This window comes from Telmatherina bonti (assembly GCF_933228915.1).
Source record: "Telmatherina bonti genome assembly, chromosome: 10".
Classification (NCBI taxonomy): domain Eukaryota; kingdom Metazoa; phylum Chordata; class Actinopteri; order Atheriniformes; family Telmatherinidae; genus Telmatherina; species Telmatherina bonti.
Genome location: NC_136628.1, coordinates 17,890,316 through 17,915,559, shown reverse-complemented (window position 1 = coordinate 17,915,559; position 25,244 = coordinate 17,890,316). Strand labels below are relative to the sequence as shown.

The following is a 25,244-nucleotide window of genomic DNA, read 5'->3' as shown; positions in this document are numbered from 1 at the left end:
TGTTGAAATACTCCAATTCAGTAGTTTCTGTAATACTCAGACCAGCCTGTCTGGCACCAGCAACCATAGTGTGTTAAGTTCGCTTTAACTCAGTTTCTTCCCAGTTTTTATGCTCGGTTTTAATTAAATAAAATTGGAACTTTAGCAAGTTGTCTTGACCTTATTTATATGTATGTACGGCGTTGCTGCCTGTTTAGCAGCCTAACAAGCATTTGAGTGGGTGTACCACTGTACCAAGTGACTGGTGAATGTCATGCATAGTACCTCAGTTAAATAAGAAAAATCTAAATAAATAAAACAAACTTGAAGGAACAAAGCATTAAAACAGAAAATACTCCCACCTCTGCTGTGATATTTAAAGGACAATTTTATTTTGAACAAAATTACCACAAGATTTTGTTTTGCCAAAAAAAAAAAAAAAAGCTCTAAGAGTGAGATGACTGTCCAACGCTGGTTTGTTTTTATAGTTTGTGTAATTTTTTTTCCCTCTTAAATAAAATAATGTGATTAGCTAATGAGTCATTTCTCTCCAAAAAGCAAAATTCTTGATTTTCTACAAGAGTTGTATTTTATCATAATCATTTGTTATAAATAAACTTCTATTATTTTTCAAAATAAAATTTAATTTCTAGTAAATGCTAATTTTGTTAGATTTTGTTTAAAGCAGGTGGTTCTTTGCTACAGAAATGTGACTTCAGTTCTTATACTTTCCTCCTGCAGAACTGCTTTGTTCTGTTTTTATTTGTTTTATTCTTTGACACTGGCTACGGTCCTGAGCAAATCAAATTACACCGTAACTTCAGTACAAAGGCAAACAACAAAGCAGGCTAGATGTTTGTGTTTCTTTTATGGTCTGAAGTGCTGCAAAGATTAGGCAAATCAGTTCACTAATGTATAACAAACATAATATTTTTGTTGTTTGTTTGCTAGTTGCAGGTCTTCTGTACAGATGGGGGTGAGTAATAATAAAAATACAAATGATGAAGCCACAATGGGAAGAAGGAAAAGCACCTCAGTTGCATCAATCTAAGGTGCTTTGTGCACCTTCTTGTGTTAATACGCAACCCCTTTACTTTTTACACTTGAATGTATTTGTTGTGAAAAAGTTTGGGATTAGAATTTATGTTTAGTTGTGTCTAAAAAGAAAAAAAAAAGAAGGATAATAGGGCTTAAATTAGATTTCATAAGCTATCGAAGAGATTGAGTTAGTAATAAATGAGATGGACTTAATCAGGGGTTCCCAAAGTTGGTCCTCGAAGGCCGCTGTCCTCCAGGTTTTCCATGCATCCCTGCTCCAACACACATGACTTCCATTAAATGGACCCAGCAGTCAATGAAGTTCTGCCCAGAGAGGGATTAGTTTGAGTCAGGCGTGTTGGAACAGGGGTACATGGAAAACCTCCAAGATTGTGGTCCTCGAGGACTGGAGCTGGACACCCCTAGACTAAAGGACATGAAACACACAATGACATTCAAGCGCTTTAATATTCAGTATTAAAAGCCCCCCCACCCCCCCACCCAAAAGTACTCTTACACTTTCTGAGGGTTACAAATGTACCATCCTGATGCTACATGTAAAAAATCTAAAAAGAAAATCATTGTTAAATTATCCTTTCTTTTCTTCTTGCTCTTTCACAGCACAAGCGGTGTATCCCCGCCTCTCTTGAGGCCTATTATGCTGCCCAGGATGCCAACTCGAGGGGCCGCTTCTACACAGTTATCAGCCACTACAGCATGGCCAAGCAGACCACCTCGCACTCTGTCTCCCCCTGGCTGCCTGGAGGATCAGCGGGGCACGAAGCTAAACCTCCAAATGGCGAAAGCCACTGAGTTGGCTGAATAGTTCTGGGATGCAAACACATCCAGACACTTGCAGACAGAGACAAGAAACAGTACCTGTAGACAAAGGTAGAAAAAGACGCAGACACAGACATGTGGGTGATTATTTAGAATTACAGACAAAAGACACAAAACACAACAATGATAAATATAAAATAGAGTGAAAACAAGCATGCAAACATTAAAAGACACAAGCACATGCTGGGTCATACTCTAAATCTGTTTTTTGCTCATCTTCATGTAGAGTGGCATCTTATTCTTTACCTTCTGGGGATTATCCTCCTCTACCCGGTTACACTCAGTTACATTCACACATGCAGTCTGCTGACTCATTGCCATGGTTACCCCTTTCCTCTTTTTAAGTCATCGACTGTCACAACATAATTATTTTTTACTGTATGGATGTTTTGTAAGTGATTGCAACTCTTTGTACAAAGGTGCCTGTTTAAGCTAAATTTCATGCTTCCTCTTGGTGAGATCCTGTCTAGCAGCCATTTATTTTACGTGTATACTGTAGTTAATGTGTATATTTTTCTTTCTTGCTTATTCATGTCTGTATTTACTCATTTGTTCAGACCATGTAACCTCATTCATACCTGCCAAATCTTACCAACAGGTCACTTAAGTCCATCTTTTACCTTTTCAGTAAAACCTTTTCTCTCTGAGGCCAACATCGACGTTGACTTGACTGAATGAATTAGTCCATCATTGCTGTTTGATAGCTAGTGTAAAATTACATTGTCAATGTGATGCGCCATGAATTTTCAGTCCTGAAACCCTTCCGCGACCCAAGCTGTACATGCAGATGTGCATTCAGGCTAGTTTTGTGTGTATGCATCGTAGTAGCAAGTTTTTCTTATCTTTTTTTTTTTTTTTAAATAGACCTTCATTTCTTTCATGTGAACAATTACTTACTTATTGCTTCAAATGCCAGTCGTGTAGCTCCATTAAACTCTATGTTAATGATGGGAACAGAAATAATGTGCATATCTCTGTCTTTTGCCAAAACCCTTACTTTCCACAATATACTCTTTACTGTTCAAAGCTGGGCTTCAACAACAGCCAGATTTTGTTTGTGCACTGTTTATTTATTTATTTACTTGTTTTTATTTTTTGTAACGTTGAATCTGTTGTAGAGAGCGCTTCAATGAGATATTGTGATGTTGTTAGTTGTATTGATACCTGGTGTAATTTATTAATGTAAAACGTTGTCCATGCTCTCTTGGTTTGAATCCCAAATAAAACAAGCTGTGACCCGTGCTGAGTGTCCGTCGGTCCTTTTTTAATCGCTCGTCTACTGGAGCAAACTGTGCCCAATGCTAGCCTGAGACAATGCATACACAGGCCTTCAAAAGGAACAAATCACTTGTATAAAATAACATATGTTAAATAAACAACACATTCAAATAAACTGTCTGTCTGCCATTTGCAGCTCTGTTGCTTTGTTTTTTTCATTTCATGATCCTTTCATATAGCTAATAATTCATTTTTACCCATTAATTGCACAAAAAAAAATTTTAAAAAAAAGAGCCACAGAAAGCAGTCAAATTGAACAGTTGCTGTTCAGACGATTTGTGCAACACAACAAACTATTCTTCAGTCCACAGCTCCTGTATGAGTCAGTGTAATCGGAATACAATGGATCACCCGCATCTTCGTTCAGAAACACACATCATCATCATCAAACTCATAATATGCATCAATGATAAATACAAATGTGATCATTCCTGCTGATTAGCCTCCCTTATGTCAGTGGCAGCTAAAGACATCTGCTGTAAGACTGATTTTATTAGGGTTTTCCATGGTAAACAACATCCCAGTAACTCATTCAAAAACACACCATGTGCGAGTGTCCAATGATTATAGTGCAGCACTGCCGTGCAGGGATGGCCAGAGAAGGAGTCAATGGAAAAATGTCAGTAAATACATCTGACAGAGAAATTTTATATGATAATCAAAAAACAACACTGATATTTGAATTCTTTTTTTTTTTTTATTATTTATTTAAGAAACATTAAGAAGTTAATAGAAAGAAAATAAAAAATATTGCCTGAAGTGGATTATTTTTTAGAGCCCCCCCCCCCCATCAGTCATCAGGGTAACTCATTTGATTTTCAGATAATCAAACCATGCAAATATCCAATATGACTTTGGACTTACCCAACCCATGTTCAACAGTCTCACTATTCAAAATTGTTTAAAAGTGCAGCTATCTATGATGCAGGTCAGTCAGGAAGAGGAGAAACACACCATCCCATGCTGAGCAGAACCAGTGACAATCAGATGTTTTTGTTACATAGGAATGCATTGAACATCAGCAATAAATTCTCTGAGGGAAGCATGTGTACCAGGAAAACTTTGTTGTCATTTGGCATAAAACTGAGAGATTTCCAAACATACAAAACAAAACTCTGGTCCAGCTTTGTCTTATATTGTGCTCATGGCCATGTTTTCCACGCTTAAACCCACAGTGGTTCTGAAAATATATTTCTTTCTCTCTGTTCCAAGAACTGGTGGTTAGCTGTTAATGTGGTGGCACTCATGATGCAGTGGAAATAATAATATATCTCTTAATATTCAACATTTAATTAAAAATCAGTTGAAATCCCTTTCAATGAACAAAATGAGCAAAACACAGGAAGTGAGTACTTGGAAAATTTTCATCTTCGTGAATTAAAATAATATCAAAATTTTATGGTGACAAAAATAATCCATTTCCATTTTCATTTATGGCTTATTGGACCTTTAAATCATCCCATGCCAAGGAGAGTTATCACAAAGTAAACAACATTTACCTGACCCTGCAACAGTCCTGAATAGTGAAGGTAAAGCTTCCTGGAATAAAAAAATAAAATGAAAAGTTGACAGAGCGCATATGAAGAACCAGTGAATGTTTACACACGTTAACAAAAGCAATCTGTGTTCAGGAGGAGAAACTGAGAGAAACCAATACCACCTGTTTCTTTGTGGCTGAAGTCCACTGTTTTGACTGTACTGTATTAATATTCAGACAAATAAACAGTCTGAGCAGCAGACACACAAAGCAAAGTCAAGGTCTTTTAGACCGACAGCAGACTTTCTCATTGATGGTTGCTCTAATGTCACGATCTTTTGACAAATTACATTAAAATGTGTTTTTATACACATTCTTAGAATTACTTTCAAGACTCCCACAGAGGTTACACAACATATCTGACTCAGTCTGCATGGGCAGATGGCTGCTTATGCAGTGCTTGCACAACTACAACACCACTTTGACATGCTGTGATTTAAGGGGTCGTTTGAAGAAAAGCAGCTTCATGTCAAATCGTCAGGTTTTTACAGTAAAAGAGGTTGGGAACAGGTTGGGATGATGTTAAAAACATACAAACAATGACAAAAGAAGCCTTACCCAAATGTTATTGTGTCATTTATCACTGTCAGAGGCAAGACTGTTTTGCTTGTAGATACCCTGAAGATGTCAGATTTTAACCAGGAGATCTGAGCAGACGTATTGTTTCTACTTTTAACCCTGAAGAAGTCTTCAATCATTGCTAAACTAAATGAATTACAGTCCTCATTACATAAAAGTAACAACTGGCAATCTGACTTATTAAGATTTTCCTTTTCGCAACAACTGTTTCATACAAATCTGTTGCATTTGTTTATCCACTTACAATCATTTTTATTTTGTTTATTGTTATTATGTTCTTTATTATTTATGTTATACTGTGATCTTTTTTCAAAGAGCCATTATAAAACTCAGCATTACAAAGTTGATACATGAGGCCATCTGTGAGCCCGAGACCTCCATCTTTCTCTTCAGCTTTGTCCCCTACTGTCAGAGGAAGGCTGCCTCTCAGCAGTCAGCCTTCAGAGGTGAAGGAGGGAAAACTGAAGTGAGAAAGGAAAAAAATAACCGAGGAGGGAGACAAACCTGCAGGGATTTACAAGATGGAGGGAAAGGAGTCAGGTGGGGCCACAGGAATGAGTGTTAATCATATCCATAGTTTTCTAACTACCCTCAACCCTCTAAATGTATATATGTATATTATGTATATATAATGTGTAATATAGTGTTGAAATAAAAATATTGATAAACTTATTCTGCTTACATAAAGATTGCTTTTAACTACCAATGGGCTACTACTTCAGATATAACAGGAACAAACAACAAAACATTAAGAGTAGGATATATTGCAACTACAAACGGTTATCAGTGTTGGCAGGAACTTAATGAACTAACTCATGAAGTAGAGATAAAGGTAATTTGAAATTAGATTGGGAATTTTTTGTAAGTCTAACTCCTTGCAAGCTGTTTTCTGTTTCAGTTGCTTTTAGACCAAGCAGTCCTACTGGTTGTCTGATCAGATTAATGTTGTAGATCAGTGCAGCTCTCTGAGTGTTATGTGGTCTAAGAAATTCCCCACAAGTAACATATTCAGAGTCATTTTCTCTGCTTTCGTCTTCATTAAAGCTTAAGACACAGAACTGTTGTAATGGCCAGCTGACAGGCGGTACGTAATTCAAAATCATGTTGTCCATACAGCTTTGGATGTAAGCTATAGAGCTTGTAGCCAAAGGATATAGAGCTTGTATCCTTTAGATTTAAGCTCTCTACTGGCGATCCGTTCCTCTGCCGTTTGTTTGGGGTGTCACATGTCTGCTCATATGATGAGACAAAAAAATCAAAGCTTTATGAAATTTGGATTTTAGAACATTTTAACTCAGTTTCATAGTTTTAACATCTAAATTAAATGGGAACAACCTGTGTTTGCAAGTTTTTCGTTTTTGTAATGGTGGTTTCTTGTGGTGCATTTGTGTGTTCAAGTCGTGGTAGCCGTCCCACTTTGACATTACAGATGTTCTTCAATTCTGGAAAAATTCACAATCAGATGTAGAAGGCTAAGGAAATACCCTGAGAAAAGAGCTGAATTAACAATGTTTGACCACAGCTCCTGAAGCCACAAAAAAAATCCCTCACTCTTACTTCACTGCAGACAGTATCAGTCATAAATATTTTATACTCAGGCTCAGATGGGGAGCACACCAGTTTAGAATCTGATGCCTCTTCTTCTGCAGCTATACCTTTGTAATGCGTTCAGAATGTCATTTTTCATTGTATCATTACAAAATGCATTGATTTTGTTGGATTTTTCTGTCATGAAGGCAGCATGTGTGGTTGTATGATGTGAGTTTGTTTATCTACATTAAAATGTCACCAACCTTCTCAAGTGTACTTTTGGGGTTGTAAAGGAGGCTGTGCAGCAGCTTCATGTCCACAGTGGAGGGTCAGTAAGGGCAGAGCGCCATCTTCACATTCATTGCTCCAGCAAACTTCTAGGAAATCCCAAATCTCTGAAGGTCATGCTACATTAAGCTCTCTTACACCAAGTCACCTGGGAGGAACTGCTTGTGGGAAATCAGCATCGGCATCAGACCAAATGTTTATTTCCATATGAATATTAGATATGGAGACATAACTTAGAGGTTAAAGTTTCTGTTTATGTGAATAGGATATAGTGTCGAGTGTGTAAAGACTCACGTGAAGCACCTTGTTGCTTCCTATGGGTGTTGGATTGAACCCCTGTGTAGTAAAAGCAAGGGAATTTGCCCCTCTAGCCTATACAAATATATGTAAAAGCCATGAAAAACTGCAACCTCTAAAATAAGAAGGCACTGTTATCATGTGTTTTTAATGTTAAAGGACCAAATAACATTATTTGTCTGTGAATTTTACAATATGACATCTGCAATAACAACGTGAGAAAAACCCAAAAGACCTGAAAATGTTTCAGTGTTTCTTCGTTCCATTTTCTTTTTCCTGTTTACATATTTTAAACATTTAAATGTAACAAATGGATGTAATGATGCATGTGCTACATAATTCACACACAAGACAGAAGCTGTTTGCAGGACTTGTGATTGATATCGCTCTTAATAACAGTCTGGACAATCCTTATCCCTCCTTTTGTTTTAAGTAAAATTATTGAAGTAACAATGGTTGCAGTCATATAGTATTTACCACATTTTCATCTCTTGCCCTTTTGGTTATATCAGGTATTGTAAATGACAGGCCTTGATGCAGTGCCTTCTGAAGGACAGGCGATCACAAGAATCCAGCTTAGCCTGACGCACTTCTATCTGATTCTGGAGAGTTTGGAGGCCTTAAATGCAGAAGTGAGTTTATATTAAGAAAATAAATGAAGATGACAAGATAGAACATGAAATATCTGTATTTCATGCTGTATGCAATAACATAAAAGCAAATATAATATTGATCTTTCTACAGTATTCCTTTTCCATAGCATTTTAACTTTTTTGATTTGTTGTGCACCAGATGTTGAAGTGTGTGTTACATTGTCAACATTTTGCTCAAAATTTTGTAAAAAGTCATGTCTTATTCTGCAAGGATTCAAAGTAAAATTTGTATTTTCCTGTAGCCTGTGAAGAATTCAAACTTATTAGTTACCATCAGAACTCCTGATATTTTTGGCAGCAATGATCTGCCAATAAAACACACTGTGTGTGTTCACATGTGATTTAGATTTCTCCCAAATGACTCAAATTAAAGTGGCTTTAATAGTTTTTGGCATGTTTTTGGCTGGTTTTGACTATTAAAAAAAAGCAGATAAACAAGCAGGAACTCTACGTACAGATGGTTTAAGTACACACAGGTCACACCTGAACTACGTCAACACCAGCATAGAATCCAAAATATTTTCTTTCTTTTTACTTAAACATCCATGATGAATGTAGCATCTGCCACTTATATGACCTGCTGAGAAACTGATTCTAAAACCAGCCACAGGTTATTTAAACAAAAAAATGAAAAGAACATCAAATATTTAATACAAGCCAACATATTCTGCTTTTTAAAACACTGGGTTTCATATGCATTAACATTATATACATGAGGTGAAAATTGAAAATTCTGTCATTTAATGGGATGCAGTTTATTCATTTGGGCTTTTAAATGAACTGTCAGTCTGCTGTGATCTCTCCCTTTCTCTCTCTCTCTCTCCCCATGTGTGTGTATACTTGATAAGAAAAATGTGATGGACCCCAATAATGTCAGTTATACATCATACTAAATTTATAAGTGCTTTGCCATGACAATGGAGGGGTTAGCTGAATCAAATCAGAATACAAAGGTTCAGTGATCATGCATCAGAAAGTGTATGCCCCTTCAACCTAAACTGGATAAGTACATTTCCTGGCCTAGTTTTCGAAAAGGTTGCCTGTTAAGTCCATGAACGCTGGCTGCTGCTGCTGGGATCCTCCTGCTGGGCTTGCTACATTTAATATTAAAAATAATACTGAGCACCGTTCAATTATTTACAAAGAAATGTCTGGGTTAAGGGATGCAAGTCTTGTTGCCCTCTTTCAAGGAGCATAATAGGAAACATAATAATTTCAGCTTTTTGTTGTCCTGACTGGGGTTTTTGTTGTTTACATTAATTCAGGATCCCATTTGATCATAGGAAAATTAACTTACTATGTCTGCTTTGTTTTTCCACATCTTTATTTGAGCAGACTAAAGACCTATGCTGCTGCCTGCCCTGAGCAAGATGCTCATGAAGTCTAACGTGAATATGTGCAGACATGTATGCTTGCACTTTGTTTTAAAGGCACACACAGAGTTGATTAAGATGGTCAATCTGTTTAGTTTACACACACACACACACACACACACACACACACACACACACACACACACACACACACACAAAAAAAAGCTCTGATCTTAGTGCAATCTTATTTACTACAAAGCACACACTGTTAACCAGTCCCAGTAAATTGGGGCAGTGGGCTTAATTCCTGCCTAGACGTCAGTCAGAGCTCAAAATTAATGTCATTAATGTGACTTTGTGCTGCAGACAGCAAACTGTGCCCAGCTACAGCAGGGATTACTAAGAGATGATATTAAATACCAGCATGCTTCTATTTCATGTGCATTCACTGCCTACAGATGTGTTTGTTTTTTAACTCGTGGGATTTAGTTTCTCATATGAGCTGGGGCTGTAATCATGAGAAGGATATTGTTTAAGTGTACTAAAGCACTTTGCTCCAGTCATTGGTCCACAGCTTTCTGGTTCTATGATTTTAGAAAACTATGGTTTCTTGGAAATGTCTTCTGTTTAATCAACCAAATTAGTATTTTTGGGTTATATAGCGAAAATATTATCAGTGCTTATAGACGAGTTATACAGCGGTAATTCTTTAAAAACATTCTGAAACCTGTGTTTCAAAAAGTCACCAAATTTCAAATGATGGCACAATCGAACTACATACCTTCTCAAACATATGATTGTCTCTTGGTTGCTTTACAAAAATAACAATAAAAAACAACCAATACTTCAAGTATATTTTGTAGATACTTTTCAAGTGGACTTAGTTACTATTTGCTATTATAGAATATATTTGTGAAAGTTAAGTATATAGATTGCACCATTTTAAAAACTGTCAACACAGATGGATACTGATGTTTTACAGCAAATCCATTGTTCATTTACTTGTGATTCAAAACTCGGTGATGGTAAGCTACATGTATATGACAGCTGCCCCAGGGCAGACTGATGGAAACATGGCAGCCAATCCATGCCAACAGTCTCTCTAACCGCCCCCGCAAATTCATACCAGCAATGCCGACATTGCAGGTAAGTAGGTGTAGAGCACGGCTGTCCAAAGTCAATCCTCAAGAGTGTCTTCCCAATAATAAAGCAACAGTGTTTACTGGAATGACTGGGAAAACATACAACCTGAGTACTGCCTGAACAGTTTATGCAGTTTTCATCATTACTGCATGCAATAACATTGGCTTGATGCATGATGCAGGATACTGCCCTTGTTGAATGGTGCACAAGCATAACTTTGTGTGTCATGGCACAGTCAAGAAGGTCTGCAAGTTAGGCAGGTTTCCATGCATTCCTCCTTCTACACATCTGAATCATTAAATGGATCTAAAAGCCGAACAGATTCTGCACAACGACTCATTAATTTGAATAATCTGTTTTGGAACAATGGTGCATAGAAAACCTGCTGGATTGCAGACCTTTAAGGACGGACCTGCGTAGCCTTGGTAGAATCTGTGAGGGTCACTAATGTAAAAATTAAAAAAAGAAAAATCAGCTATGGATTTAAACTACTTTGCAGAGGAAGACTGCATGTTTTGCATGAATTCATCTGGTTAATTTGTATACTTTAGATGTTGGCTGATGTTTTCCATTACTTTCTAGTACAAGTTCAGTTTGCAACACAAACATTTTGCGCTCAATGTTAAAGTAATGCTGATAAATACTAGTGAGGCTACAAACTGTATTGGTATGATGGCGCTGTGGACGTTGAGGGTTCCCCAAATAAAATTTTGCTTGGGGCCACATATATGCTTGGGCCGGCCCAACAATCGGTCTCACCGACGTTAGCATGCATTTGCAACTCTCAGCAACACAACAGTGAAATGTCTCATTATTTTGGATTTGTACATAAAAAAGGGAAAGACCAATCATGTTAAGAAATATTGTATGTGAGAGAATATATGAGTTCAGAGTTCAGTGGAAACACATACAGACTCAGCACAACTCTGCAACACTGACAATTCTACCAGTGCTTCAATTCTTTTAAAGCTTCAGAAGCTCTTTAACTCGGGTTAAGCTGCCATTTCAGGAAAAATAAAGAATATGTTGCATTTGAGAAGCTACCAAAAGGATCCCCATCCTGGAACAAGTTTACCAGTAAAATCTCTATAATTTGCTAAAAGACAGGCATTCAATCCCTCACAACTTCCATCTGCAAGTCAAAAAGTTACCATGAAAACACAGTTGGGATTCAGAGGATCAGTGGTGGAATGACAGCTGTAGAGTAAGTAGAAAATTACACGCTTTTACACAAAACAAGACATTGACAGAAAAGTGTGCCTTGTATTTTTCAGCAATGGCATTCAGAGCTGTCTTTTCTTTAATAACAATTGGAAATTCGTTACTCATCACGGCAGCATTGTTGTTTGTGAAAGTGTTGCTCATTTTTTGAGAAATTAAGATGATGAACGAGAGTCAGATTGTATATGACATGTAAAGATAACAAGGTGCTGACACCTTTCTTCTTCTACTCATTTGCTATGCTGAACAGCCAGAGTCAGAGAGACCTTTTTCACTGATGGCTGCAAGCTGATCTTTCTAGAATCTAAAGATGTTGGCTTGGTGTGTAATACTTTTCTGATGTCAGATCATGAGTCCTGCAGTCTGACAGGTAACATTCTGTGCACATCTTTCTTTACCTATATGCTCTAAACCCAACTTTTTCTTGTTTCTCTTTGGGTCATCTCAAATTATCCTGGAATTAAACCTTTTTATACAGTAAATGAGTCTCATCACATCAACTAGCAATGGAGTTAAAGGAGATATAGCCTTGTTATTAATCTGCCCCCACACCACATAACCTGATGCACTCTACTTCTCTAATTTCACTTTCATTCCCCAGAAACACTGCAGATGCTGCATCAGGCTCAAGGATGCTTTTTTTAAATTTATCATTTCTCCTAGCACTGAAGAAATTAGAGGTGAATTCAGTGGAAAGGAGATGCCAGAAGATATTGGGAGAATAAAACATGTGGAGCATAAGAGAACAAGAAGAGGGCAGTTTGAGTCAAAGAAATAAAGGCAGCTACCTAGAGCAGTGAGAAGTAGAGTGAGAAGGAGCGCTGACTAAGCCAGAGAAAATTAAATGGAGAGGGCAACGAGGTCATACAATAGCAAGGATAGTGTGTTCTAATGGGGTGTGATCGAGTAAATATCGAGACAAGGAATGTAATAGTGTACACTGATCTCCTAAAGTTCTTAACCAGCATATCAGAATTTCCTAATCTTTTTCACTGGGCAGCTTCGCACTCTATGTTGGCTGCTTGTTGTCTGGTTCTCTGGGCCCTTTTGGTTCTCCCCTGGTCTTAATGTGGACTACACACACACACCTATGCACATGGCGCACAGACACACACCTGCACCCCTGCACATTTACTGTTTGCTCTGTTCATAGTGATTGACCGTTTTTACAGTTTTTCCACCTGATTATGTCTGTTGTGCTTTCATCACACCAGGATAGTCCAGGGGGATAAGGCGGGGGTTTCACACTTTGGTTAGGTTTGTGTTCAAACTCCACTTAACTCATGCTTATAAAACTGTCTACACATATTTATAAGGCACAAACATACACACATAGATAAAAGATGTGTTCATTATGGTGTGATACTCTGATAAAAATACAGTTTATCAGGTAAAAAGAGTGGAGGCAGGTGGATTTTTAAGGCACATTCACATCAGTCTTTTTGATTCAAATCCTCGTCCGTTTGCTCAGAAAGTCCACTTCGTTTGAGGAGCTGCGAATGCACCAAACGAATTCTGATTTGGACCAAAGAAGCGGCTTCGGTCCGCCTACAAGCGCAGCTCTCAGCTTGTTTCAACCAGACCAAAACAGAAAGTGGAATAAAAAAAAAAGTCATTTCCTGCATTTGATGTAGTATTGCCTTGTGGGTAAATACATAGCGATGATGCTTAGAGTCCTATGCCTCTTCTGTTGTTCATTGTTGTCCATTGTTGTAGTGTATTTCGGCAGTATACTTGCATAAGACAAAATAAAAAACCCAAAGCAGCAGTAGTTTCACGTTCTAGGTTTAACTCGCAACTTGAGTTTTCTTCTTCATGCCGGTCTTGTCCTCTCTTTTGCTAGATACTAGTACAGCGCCATCTTTGGTGGGAATGGGGGATACATTTTTGTTAAGCTTTGGCGGGTTCGACCAAAGGGCAGCGTGAACGTGATCTCAGTGCACATGGATACAACAGAGCAGAGTCCCCAATCGGGCTGAGTCTAGTAGACTATCCTGAAGAGAATGCACCCTTTGGCAGAATATTTTTCTTTCTTGAGTACATGAAGCTCTGCAGGAGTATTTCTAAAGCTTGCACGTATTGCGAAGAAATATGCCAAAGACATATTTTTCTGCTGCTGGTTCTGTGATTCAAGATCGGAGGCACAGCTGGAACCAAGATGGATGATGTCTAGTTTAAGCAGCATCCTCCCAATCTCATGAACAGAGCCCCCAAGTAGGCTTATAACAAACTACATGGATGTGATCCAGTGGTCAATGTGATATAAAAAAAAAAAAATAAAATAAAAAATCTTAAGATCAAACGTTGCCTAAAATAAACTTTCACACATATTGTCGTCTTTTCCTGTATTATTGTAAACAAAAATAACAAAACAACAGTTATTACATCAGACATAAGACTGAATGCTAAGTGATGTAATGAAGGAGGGATGGGCTGTATTTACAGTTACATAATGTGTTAATGTGCACTTTGGGTTGTGCTATACATAGGTCGGGTTTGTAATACTTTTTTTAAGGGTTCGGGTTGGTAAATTGGACCCTTTCAGGACTCTGGTCTTCAGAATCCATATTTTACTGTGATGTGTAGAGCATATGTTTTCTGAATAAATCTTGTTGTTGCAAGTGAACCGAGAAGCCCTGCTTTCAAGAGGATGCTTCTTTGGTCTGCATCAGAGTGCAGTTGCTGTTCATACTGCGCCATACTAAATCGTGCTATCCTTGGAGGTGAACCACGCTCCATTTAAACTGGAGCAAAAATCCACATTATGAACGTGCCTGACTACTTAATGTTTCTGTAAAGGTGGAGAAAATGTTCAGTTTGTCTATTGAGGATTTATTGGAGTTGTAGTGGCTTGTTTTCTACTTCTTCTATTCCCCCTTTCTTTCCTTTTGGTTTTTCCACTGATTTTTTGTTTTTTTCACCGTGTCCCTCTGCTGTCTCTCCCCTTCCAGTCCTGTCCAACATTTATGAGCAGGAATAGCCAAAAACATATTCATGGAAAAAACATATCCATGATATAAATAATAAAATAAAGTATAAAATTTGCCTTTCGATGGACTGGCGAGCTGTCCAGGGTGTACACGACCTTTCCCCCAAAGGCTGCTGGGATAGGCTCCAGCTTCCCCGCGACCCTGAATTGGATTAAGCGGTCAGGATAATGGATGAATGAATGAAGTATAAAATTTAAAAATCAAGGGAAGCCTCATATCCAAAAGGCTTCTCTTGGCAGAGTGAATTTGTTCAGCACAATACTGCAGCCAGACCCTCATTCTGCTGTCATAATGCAGGAAATAAGAGACATTGTGTAACATTTTTTGCTGTTTCTTGCTAAAATCAATGTCTATATTTATGTATGTGTTATCATTGGCGTATTATAACGTTCACTAACAATTTGACATACATTCTTTTAAAAGCAAGGAATTCCAATTTGTTTAAACATACGACGGCTAAGCTGGTAGGAAAGCACGATGCCTGAAACTACAGCCACCGGTAAGGGACAAATTGCGTCAACATGGAATAAGAGTGCATTTTCCCTGCGAGCCAGCGTACAGTGACATGCTGGAGAAGATTAGTGAGAGAGGCTTACTAATCGAGCAAGTTGGAAAATCTGTTCAACCATCATTTAAAAAAAATGCAGAAGCAGCACAGGAGCCGTTTTTACCATAGCAAAAAGGCACTTAAAAGGCCTCCGCCTTGTTGTTATACAGAAGTGTATCTTTACGCGATTTCAGCAGCATTCAAAATTGCAGTAAAAGCAAGCTTTTTGTCACAGTAAATGCAAGCTTATAAAGCCTTCCCACCAGCTTTTAGTCTGGCTGTTTATTCCCCATGGCATTTACTCTAACAGCTACTGAAACACAGTTCCACCAGAGGAGTGTAACTGCATTTTACTTCATATGTAGCGTCTATGTTGTTAAATGTGTCCTTATCAGACAGCAGAGGTTGGAATAATGTTTTTAACACATCATCTTTGTGCCATGAATTTATTTTGCTCATGCATTAAACCAGGTAATTCCAGTCAGCTCAGGTAATTAACCTGCTTCATTGGCTGAGCAGGACAATTACACAACATGGGGATGACTGGCTGAAGTGTTGAGGTTTTTGAAACACAGAAGACACAACTGCTGCGATAGGTGTTCAAAAGGGTGAGGGGCTAAAATGCCTACCTTGTTTGAAGGTGATACACAATTAGATGAGGACATTTCTTTTGCAATGTACCTTTAACAGTGTCAAGGAAATCTGGAAGGACTTCAAACAGCAGTGGAAAAACTTTATTGTAATAAAAAAAAAAAAAAAAAAAAAAAGCGACTGTGAAAAACAAGAAAAGGGGAAAACCCAATGCTGACTAAAAAAGAATTGGGCATACTCTCTTTACCTACGTATACCCCGGACTACACCGCTGTATCATTCTTAAGGACCCCTTACCTAACTGCTTAATTTTTACAAAACTCATAATAAGCTTAATTTAGTTGAAAACCTCACAGACCTGCAATATCAGACAATGAGTTCAACAAGTTCACTGCACACCTTAAATGTTTGTTTAACATATAAAAATGAAGTCAGATGGTTGGTCACATATGATGCATAACTCACAGATTAAACAGTCCATTCATTCTTGCAGCAAGACTTTCTGATCAGAATTGTAATCTTGTCAGACAGTGAAGGCAGCATGTTGAGGATATGTTCTGATTTGCACACAAAACACACAGAGAGCCCTGACTGCAGCTTGTGTCTTTCTCTTCCACATACTTCCACAACAGGCACAGAGCAAACCCAGGAATTATCCAGGTCGTCATTGCAGTTTGGCCTTTCTGGTAACATAAAGATTGAGTAAAAAATTCATTTAAAAAAGTATTGTTGTCTGTCTCATAGTGTTTAAAAAAGATGCGACTGGCTGAATCAATTCTTTAAATTCATTCTTAGCACAACATATAAATAATGTACTGTACTGTGCAAAGGTGTTGCACCACCCATCATTTCTTCACAGCTTCAGCGATAGTTCTCAGGCTTTATTCTTTTCAAGTTTTTTTCTTTTCTGCTTTTTCCATTTCTCTTCAGTTCAGTCTTTGTGACTGGTGCATTTTCACTACACCTGCTCAGACTGGTTTGGAGAGGAAAGATTGCCTATGCAAACACTGTTTCTTACTTGTATCCATCAATTTATGGTGCACATCTGTTAGACTTTGGGTTTTTGCGGTCTTTGTTTTGGTCTAAATAAAATGTAAGTGAAATGCTAAGCACCAGATCTGATTGGTTGACACATCCACAGTTATATGGCAAATAGGCAAGGCAGTCTGACTGCAGAGCCTTACTGTGAGGACAGTTGCAGTGCAGGCTCCATTCTCAGGTCGCCTCCAGCACAGGGCAGGAAGAAAGAAACTGCAGCAAAGATTTTTGGAAATAAAATACACTCAAACGTTGGCCAATGATGTTTTATAACTATTGTGTTGCCATCTGGAACACATTTGAAATAAAATTAAGGTAATCGATTTGAACATTTTGCTGAAAAAGAAGTACCAGTAGATTAATAGACAGTGTGATGTAACCACTGTACCTATCAGGATCACACTATAAATACTGTTCAAACAAGAATATGACCTCATATCCTTCTCAAAAAGCAACATACTTTTCTATTTCTAACCCCTATAATGTTTTTGGCATAGTATGCTGATTTTAATATGGAAAATACTGATATCAACGTGTGACAGATGTGGAACTTTTTTTAAATGAATGCACAAATTGTTACTTTGATTTTCCAAACATTTTCAGTTTTTATTCAGGATGGAGCAACATCATAAATATCAGCCAGAATTTTACAGGCTATTGGATTAGAAAGGAAATCAAGTGATATCAAACATCCCTAACTTGTGCATATTTACTTGCATGCCACAGTGAAGTCCACAGACATACCATTAGCAGCAACCACAGATGAGCTTCATTCAAACCTTGGCTAAAAATCCATTATCCTAACCGTTTAGTCCAATGAAGAGTCGCGGGGAAGCTGGAGCCTATCGCAGCAAGCTTTGGGCGAAAGGCAGGGGAGACCCTGGACAGCTTGCCAGTCCATCGCAGGGCTGGCTAAAAATCCATTTTAGCTACTTTAACATATTTTGGGGACAAATGGTCACGATGAAAATCAGAGATTGCTTATTTGTTTTAGCAGTTTCTGTCGGCACTTGAGAGCAGCAGTATTATTGCATGGTTTTTATTAGGGATGGGAAAATCAAATAGAAAAATTAAATATTGGTATTTTATACTTAATAATTTTAAAATAGATTTTTTTTTTTGTAAAAAATCTATTTTTTTAAATAAGTAAAATGAAAATAAATTATTATTTTTTTTTGTCATTTTTATTTTTTGTTGATCTTTTCACTTGTTTTCTTGGTCATTACTGCAGCAGAATGATGGTCTGGTGGCTGTGTTGTTGTTTTCCTAATTGAAATGAAGAAATATGACTAGCAAAAAAAAAGTACATTTTTTTGTTATTTTTAGTCTACAAAATTCAACAATATGGAAGGATTGTGAGAATTGCAATTTAAATCAAATCGTCACCCAAAAACATCGGAATCCAATCGAATCGGGGTAAAAGCACATTGTCACAGCCCTAGTTTTAATCAGGTCTGATTGTTCATTTTCAATAAACAATAATACAAGGTTTAGATTTGCTCGTGGTTTTTAGGAGTGTTGCCCAAAGAAACAGCTGACATAATAGGACCAGAAAAGATCACATCTTCCAAGTGTATGAATGTCATTAGCAGGATGTAAAAAACAACACATTTCACAGAAACTCTGAACTGAAATACTGCAAATGGCTATGTGCCAGAGAGAATATGATGCCCGAAGCCAGTAATTATGATTTCATATCATCATACATTTTCATTTCTGCCTCTGTGTGAGCAGAAGAAAAATCTTATTATCAAACCCAGACATGGGCCAAAAGGTTTAATCACTTATACCATTTACAACTGCAGCTTTAGATAATAACTTTGGTTTCATCTGAGGAGAAAGAGTCACTGATTTCTTCTGTTGATGACCTTGGATTTTTCATGAGATTCGGGGCAACTCATCAAACCCAACGCTTTATTCATTTGAAAGAAATGTTCGGCATTAAGAATCTCCCGAAGCCTAAACATAATCTACTTTGTTTGCGTATCAATTAAACAAAAATGTACTTGTTGTATGTCAGGTTAAATATTGGTAAGAGAATGTCATTATGCGTGGAAGAATTACTATCATTTATTGTGCAGAATAATGACGTTTCATGTCAAAGCACAGAAGGGGAGATCATGAGTTTGACTTGGTCTTACAGGACGTCGCAGACATCAAATGGTCCGCTGCTTCAGGGCTTCAAAGAACGCCGTCATCAACGCTTCAATCATAAAATGCTTTCTTCTTAATTCTGAGAAATTCTCTGACACAAGTTCCTGCATGAGGTCTGCCTCCCATCAGCTTGACTCTGCAGTATCACAGGTGTAAAAGCAAACTTTCTATAAGCTTGGTGTTCAGTGGGAAAAGTGGGCTGTTCTTCATGTGATAAGAATTTATGCTCTGATTCAGCCAGCTGTCTCTGTTTGCTGTTCTGTATTCACTGCTTGTTACTCACATAGAATTCAAATGACATATCAAATCTATCAGGAGCCTGTCAGGAACCAAGTCTGCTTGTCCTTCCGTTTATTCCCTCTGCAGATTGATTAGCGTTTTGCATAAATTTGCCCAGAATAAAGATGATTCCACCTTGTGGACTGAAAAATGACTGATGTGAAGATCATTAGGCAGAAACCCCCCAAGTCCTCTATGAAATATTTAAAAATGTACTGTGAAGTATACATCATTTAAGAAACACACTGACTAAGTTTTTTTTTTTTTTTAAAATAATACATACATGACATATAGTAAGCATGTAAAGCTAGAAAAAGGGACATGACTTGTTGCATGAAAAGCAAGCTAAACTAAACATCGGAGACATGAATGGTGGAGGAAATGTAATCAGTGTTTGAAGGTCAGACATTTCTGGTAAAAACAGTCTGTTTGAAAGGTGGACATCACCAGACTATTTAGGAAAGCAGCTGTGAATTAGATTGGTAAAATACCACCTGACAATGCAAAGCTGTGCAAACAGTTTCTGAATCATCTTACAGAACCTTTAATCGGTCACTTTTCCCTGCAGGTGGTACAACATTTATGGTGAAAGTGTAATATTGTGTAATTAGATGCGTTAATGTATAATCAAGGTAGAAGTTAATGATACCATGTCTGGTATGAAACAGCTTTTTGTTCAGCAATAAGGCTCCTGGTTTGAACCTTACTTTTGTGCTTTCCAATTAATTTTCTCCAGATTCAGTTCATTTCAATTCAATTCAGCTTTGTTTCACAACAGTGTCATCTCAGGGCACTTTACACACACACATCAATTAGAGCCAATTTATAATCAATAACCTAGTTAAGGAAAACCAACCTCAGTTGCATTGAATGTTGACTTTGATCCAATCCCCCGTCCTGAGCATGCACGAGGCAACAGTGGAAAGAAAAAAAAAAAACTTTTAACAGGAAGGAAAAACCTCTGGCAGAACCCGGCTCAGGGAGGGCTACCATCTGCTTCAACCGGTTGGGGTGGAGAGGAGAGCAAAGAGAAGTCAACACACACTGCAATTTCAATCCAGGAAGACCTGCAAAAAGAGGAGAAATACGTTATTGATGCCAATACTGTCGTATGTTTATAAGTGGAAGATGAGCAGAGAGATGAAGAGGAAGTGCTCAGTGCATCATGGGACATTTTCAAGACATCTTTTAAGCCTATGGCAACATAACTAATGGATGGCTAGACAACACCTATGAAGACTAATAAAAACAAAAAGGAAGCTTTTAAGCCTAATCTTAAAGGTAGAGAGCGTGTCTGCGTCCTAAACCTAAACTAGGAGCTGGTTCCATTAGAGAGGGGTCTGATATGCATCCCATCGTATTCTGTGTAGACTTAGAGATTCTGGAAACCACCAGTAGACCTGCAGTCGGACAGTGAAATGCTCTTTGATATGCAATGGAGTTTTGTCTCCTATTTGTGAGGAGAAGTTGTGTACATTTTTCCTTAGATGAAATAGCCAATGAAGAGAAATGAGCAGCTTTTCTGAATCTAATTAAAAGGATTATTTTTAAATTGCATTTCACTTTAATATGACTAATTGGGATGATCAAATCTGTAAATGGAATCATTGTTATTATGTTTATGCTTTTGTAGGCTGTTAGCACTGTAATGCATGCGGTTGTTGATTTAAGCAGGCTGCTCCCAAAGGTTTGACTGCTGCTATCGGAGATGAGTCAGACGCTTTACAAATACAGACAAAGAGATTCTGTTGAGCGGCTGAGGGGCTCTTCAAAATCCATTTATCTCTTCCTCTCTCTGTGAGCACTGACTTCATGTTACCTCTGTGTCCAATACTTGCCTCAATCAAAATTTGCTCTCAAACGTCTCTCCATGAACAATTAACCATCTTAAACACTGAAGTTTTTTCAGAAGACCTGCTGAGAAACTGGCTTTTTGGTTCCATTTCAGAGGGTATTAATTTTTGCCACTGTAAAAAGGCCAGTATGACAGCATGCAACATGGGACAGAAGACAGCTAAAAACAAAACAAAACAAAACAAAACAAAAAAAAAATGCAAGTACAGAAAATTTAAATGTTAAGCTCATGTATTAAAGAACAGTCTGCTCTGTCTCCAACAGACTCTTTATAACCCCTTTTTTGCTTTGGTCTGTATGTCGCTGTAATAATATGATGAAATAAAGCACTTTCACATGGCAATCAGTTTCTTCCACACATTAATCATCCAAATAAAATCAAATGATAGTGTCACACTTATTGTTGTGCATAACTTGGTTGTGTATATCACAACCAAGGAATGTCCTTTTCTTTCATTGTCAATGTATAAATGCTTCAGTGTCTGCATTTTTAAAGAACATAAAGAAGGAAAAAGCACGAGAATATTGTTATTAAACCCTGAAAAGATGATCATACAATTTGTGCCTTGAAAAACTGCATTAATTCATTCCTGCATTTAGATTGGTTGTTCAGCTGAGATAAGCTTTATCAGTAGTACAATTACCATTTCTAAAAGCAGCCCATGGCTGTCTGTAAAACTGAGGGTGATGTAAGAAAGAATTCCCATAACACATTTCCTTTTTAGGGGAGCAGTAAACAAATGAGATGGATTTTATAAAGCCCTTCTGTGCTCCTTCATTTGCGTCGACAGATTTGACATTATAATCATGAGCTGGTGTATTGTCTGATATTGTCACAGTGTGTCATTCACATTTAAGGTGATTAAATGCAAATGACTGCAAATTAACGGGTGGCTGCAGTTAAAGTGACTGCTGATTTAAAGATGAAGAAGTATAAGCACATTTACAGTTTACCTGCCAGTCAAGGTGTTTACCTGCCGTGATCAAGAAAGGGGCTCATTTTCATTTTCTTTTGACACATGGGCAGATGGCGTCTAGGATCTAAGTTTTAAACCACAAAATACACAACATGAAGCAAAAAATATAAGAGGAATATGGAGGTCGGATTTGCATGCAGATCTGTTTGCACAGATGTGTGTTGAACACAGCTGCAATGGAAATGTATCTTGTCTTCCAGTTGACAGGAATCTCTCCTCTTTAACAGATAATCTTGCAAAAGATGTATCACAATACCAAAACCTAATGCCTGAATAATATTTCATTTCAGTGAAGAATTCCAGCATTAACAAGGATCAGAAAAAGACAGAAGTGGCCGCATGACACATGGCTTATAGTTGACAGAAGAACTGCAAGGTCCATGCTGACTGGTTTGGTTGCAACTGGTTAGCTATTCAGCTAAAAAACATGTCAAGCCAATCTACCTTCATTATATCTGCTGTTGCAAATGTGCATCAAACCACTCCAGGCCATTTTATGGTATCATCTTTATATCTTTTATCTTTTATCTTTTATCTTTTATCGTTATCTTTATCTTTATCTTTACCTTTATCTCTATATTCTTAATTTTATCTTTATCTTTATTTGCTTTTGTTGTCTCTTAGTCACGTTTTTGTTTTTTACAGTGTTTGTTTATTGTTAATCTTTATCCATTTATTTTCATTAACTCATTTAATATTAAAATGTTCTGTACTTTGTTCCAGTGTTTTTGATTTAGTTTTTTCCAGGTTTTTTTTTCATGCATTTATTATCATTTTTGTTTTTTTAAACAGAAAACAAATTCTGAATCACATTGACTAACTTTCGAGTGCAAAGGAGAAGGACTTGCAAAAATCTTTGCTCCATGGTAAAAAACTGAATATAGCTGCTGGAGACAAATTTAATATCAGCCTTTTCTGTCAATTATCTCAACTTGTAGGTCATCGGGTGGCCGACTCTGGTCCATGAGAGCCACACACCTGTGAGATTTAGGAGTTTCCCTGCTACAACACACGTGAATCAAATCAATGGGTAATGGCAGAATTGTGTAGAGTTTGTTATCAAACTCTACACAAGTCTTGAAAAATGTGAATGCAGAAATTTAGACTGACAGGCACATTTCCACATTCTGCCTTTTTACTCTGATATTCAGGTTGAAAGCTGATTTCTTCAGCTTCATTTCCAACTAATCCATTTTATTTTCTTAAACTGATTTTTTCCCAAACTTGCTAGCGCTCATTACTGTCCTCAACCATGACAGGGCACCGGTGCAAACCTGAGCAGGTAATAGCCTGTAAAATAAAGAGGCCACTAATAAGAAGTGTTTCATTTCCCTGTGTTCGTCTTGCCATAAAGACTGCTAATTCAATATAACAATACAAAAAAGTGCAATATTGAAAAAGGTCAGCATCTTAATTTTTAATCACAGTTCAACTTTCAGACATGTTTTATTTTTAAAAAAAAAAGTAAAATAAAAAAAAAAAAAAAGAAAGATTGACTCATCAAATTAGAATAAATTTTCTTTGAGCACTGCACATGATTTAAACTTATTTAGTCCTGAATAGCGAACCTGAATCTTTAAACTTTAAGCAGTTTAAATCTTATTCACACTTCATTTTACACCAAAAAAAACCACAGTAAGCAGAAATGATTCACAGCAGCCATCTCTAAATTATGGTAAAATCACAGAGAACATCAACCTTGATTTTAATGCCTAGGTTTGGCTAAAAATGGATTCTTTCACGTTCTGTAGTGACTTTAATTTTAAGGAAAATGAAAAAAAGTAAAGCTGTTCTCCTTTAAACACCAGATAGTTTGCATTACATTCCAGCATCTGAACTAAGGCATTAAATGATAATATCTGTATTATTTGTACCATGCAACAGTATTGGCATCGACATGTTGACGTTTCTGATTAGTTTTATGTAACTGATCAAAAATCTCTGCAAGGATTATTATAGATGGTCGCAATTGACGAGTGATGTAAACTTACAGAAAGGTCAGAAACAGCTCAAGGGGTCAGTATATTCAGATATTACCCTTTTTAGTGAGTATATTTGTATGTGTTTACAGGAGATGTGTAAAATGTATGCTTTTACTTTGAGAATAGATTCAGAAAAAAAACTAAAGTATTAAAATGAAGGAATGTTTGGACAGTGATTTTCCCAAGTATTCCTTCTCTCAGTGTCTGACATGTCAGCATAGGACTGTTTATTGTGCAGTTTCTCCTTGGATGCACCCATCTGCTTCAAAATCTGCCAACTATGTCAACCTCAGGATGTCAGGCAGCCTCCTGGAGTTCTCCATGTGTGTATGTGTGAATCAGGACATATCCAGAGTAACCAAGTTTTAAGATTCATAGTTACTAGATGCCACAAGATTATTTGTCAAAATTCTAATTCAAAGAGAAAAAAAAAAAAATGCCGGAACAAACAGAGGAAAACCCTTCACAGTGAATTCATGGTGTTTTAACAGCAAAGTGTAAACACTGCTACGTTCTACATGAAGGCTTTGGAGGTTGGTTTGTGTATCTTTAGATATGGGCGAGCATATCCTCTTGTTTCGTGACATTTTCAGAGTAATGAAGAGGTTTTCTCTTGTGACAGAAAAAAAAATGTTTAGATGTATTAGTTTCTCCAAATGTTGTGACCTCTGAGATTGTCCTCAATTCTGTGACATTTCACGCAGCAAGAAAAGACTTAGCATTTGGGAGAGAGTAGATGTGTTGAACATCTTCATTAGAATTAACCTGCAAAAGTACTTCTATTGGAAGGATAGAAAAAAAAAGGCAGTACTATGGCAGAAAATCCAGAAACCTACAGACCTGACATGGCAGGACCTGGCATGAAACAGCAAGGATCTACACAAGGATAAAAAAAAAACAAAAACAAAAACAGGTGAGTATCTATAGAAAAGCAAAAGACACCTGGAAGTATTTCTACAGGTGGAGTTAATGACAAATAAAAGAAAGGTGCAGGAACTGGTGAAGCAATCTGGAACCCAAGAAACATGTCAAGAAAATGAAACAAGAATATAGAATTTTAAAACCAATGAAAACCAACATGAACTGTCCCTATATCAGCTAAAGTTCAAAGGATACATAACGTGAGAGTAAACCAA

At 37.2% G+C, this 25,244-nt stretch overlaps 1 protein-coding gene across 1 annotated transcript in view; it reads left to right on the top strand.

The window, feature by feature from the left end:
- nsg2 (neuronal vesicle trafficking associated 2) overlaps window positions 1–1,830 on the top strand; it is a gene marked incomplete at its 3' end in the record, with an annotated part of 46,152 nt that extends 44,322 nt beyond the window's left edge. Inside the window, exon 5 of the mRNA XM_079247799.1 lies at window positions 1,639–1,830. Coding sequence (XP_079103925.1) covers window positions 1,639–1,830 — 192 coding nt within the window. The remainder of the gene's footprint in view (window positions 1–1,638) is intronic.
- Between the last annotated feature and the right edge of the window lie 23,414 nt (window positions 1,831–25,244).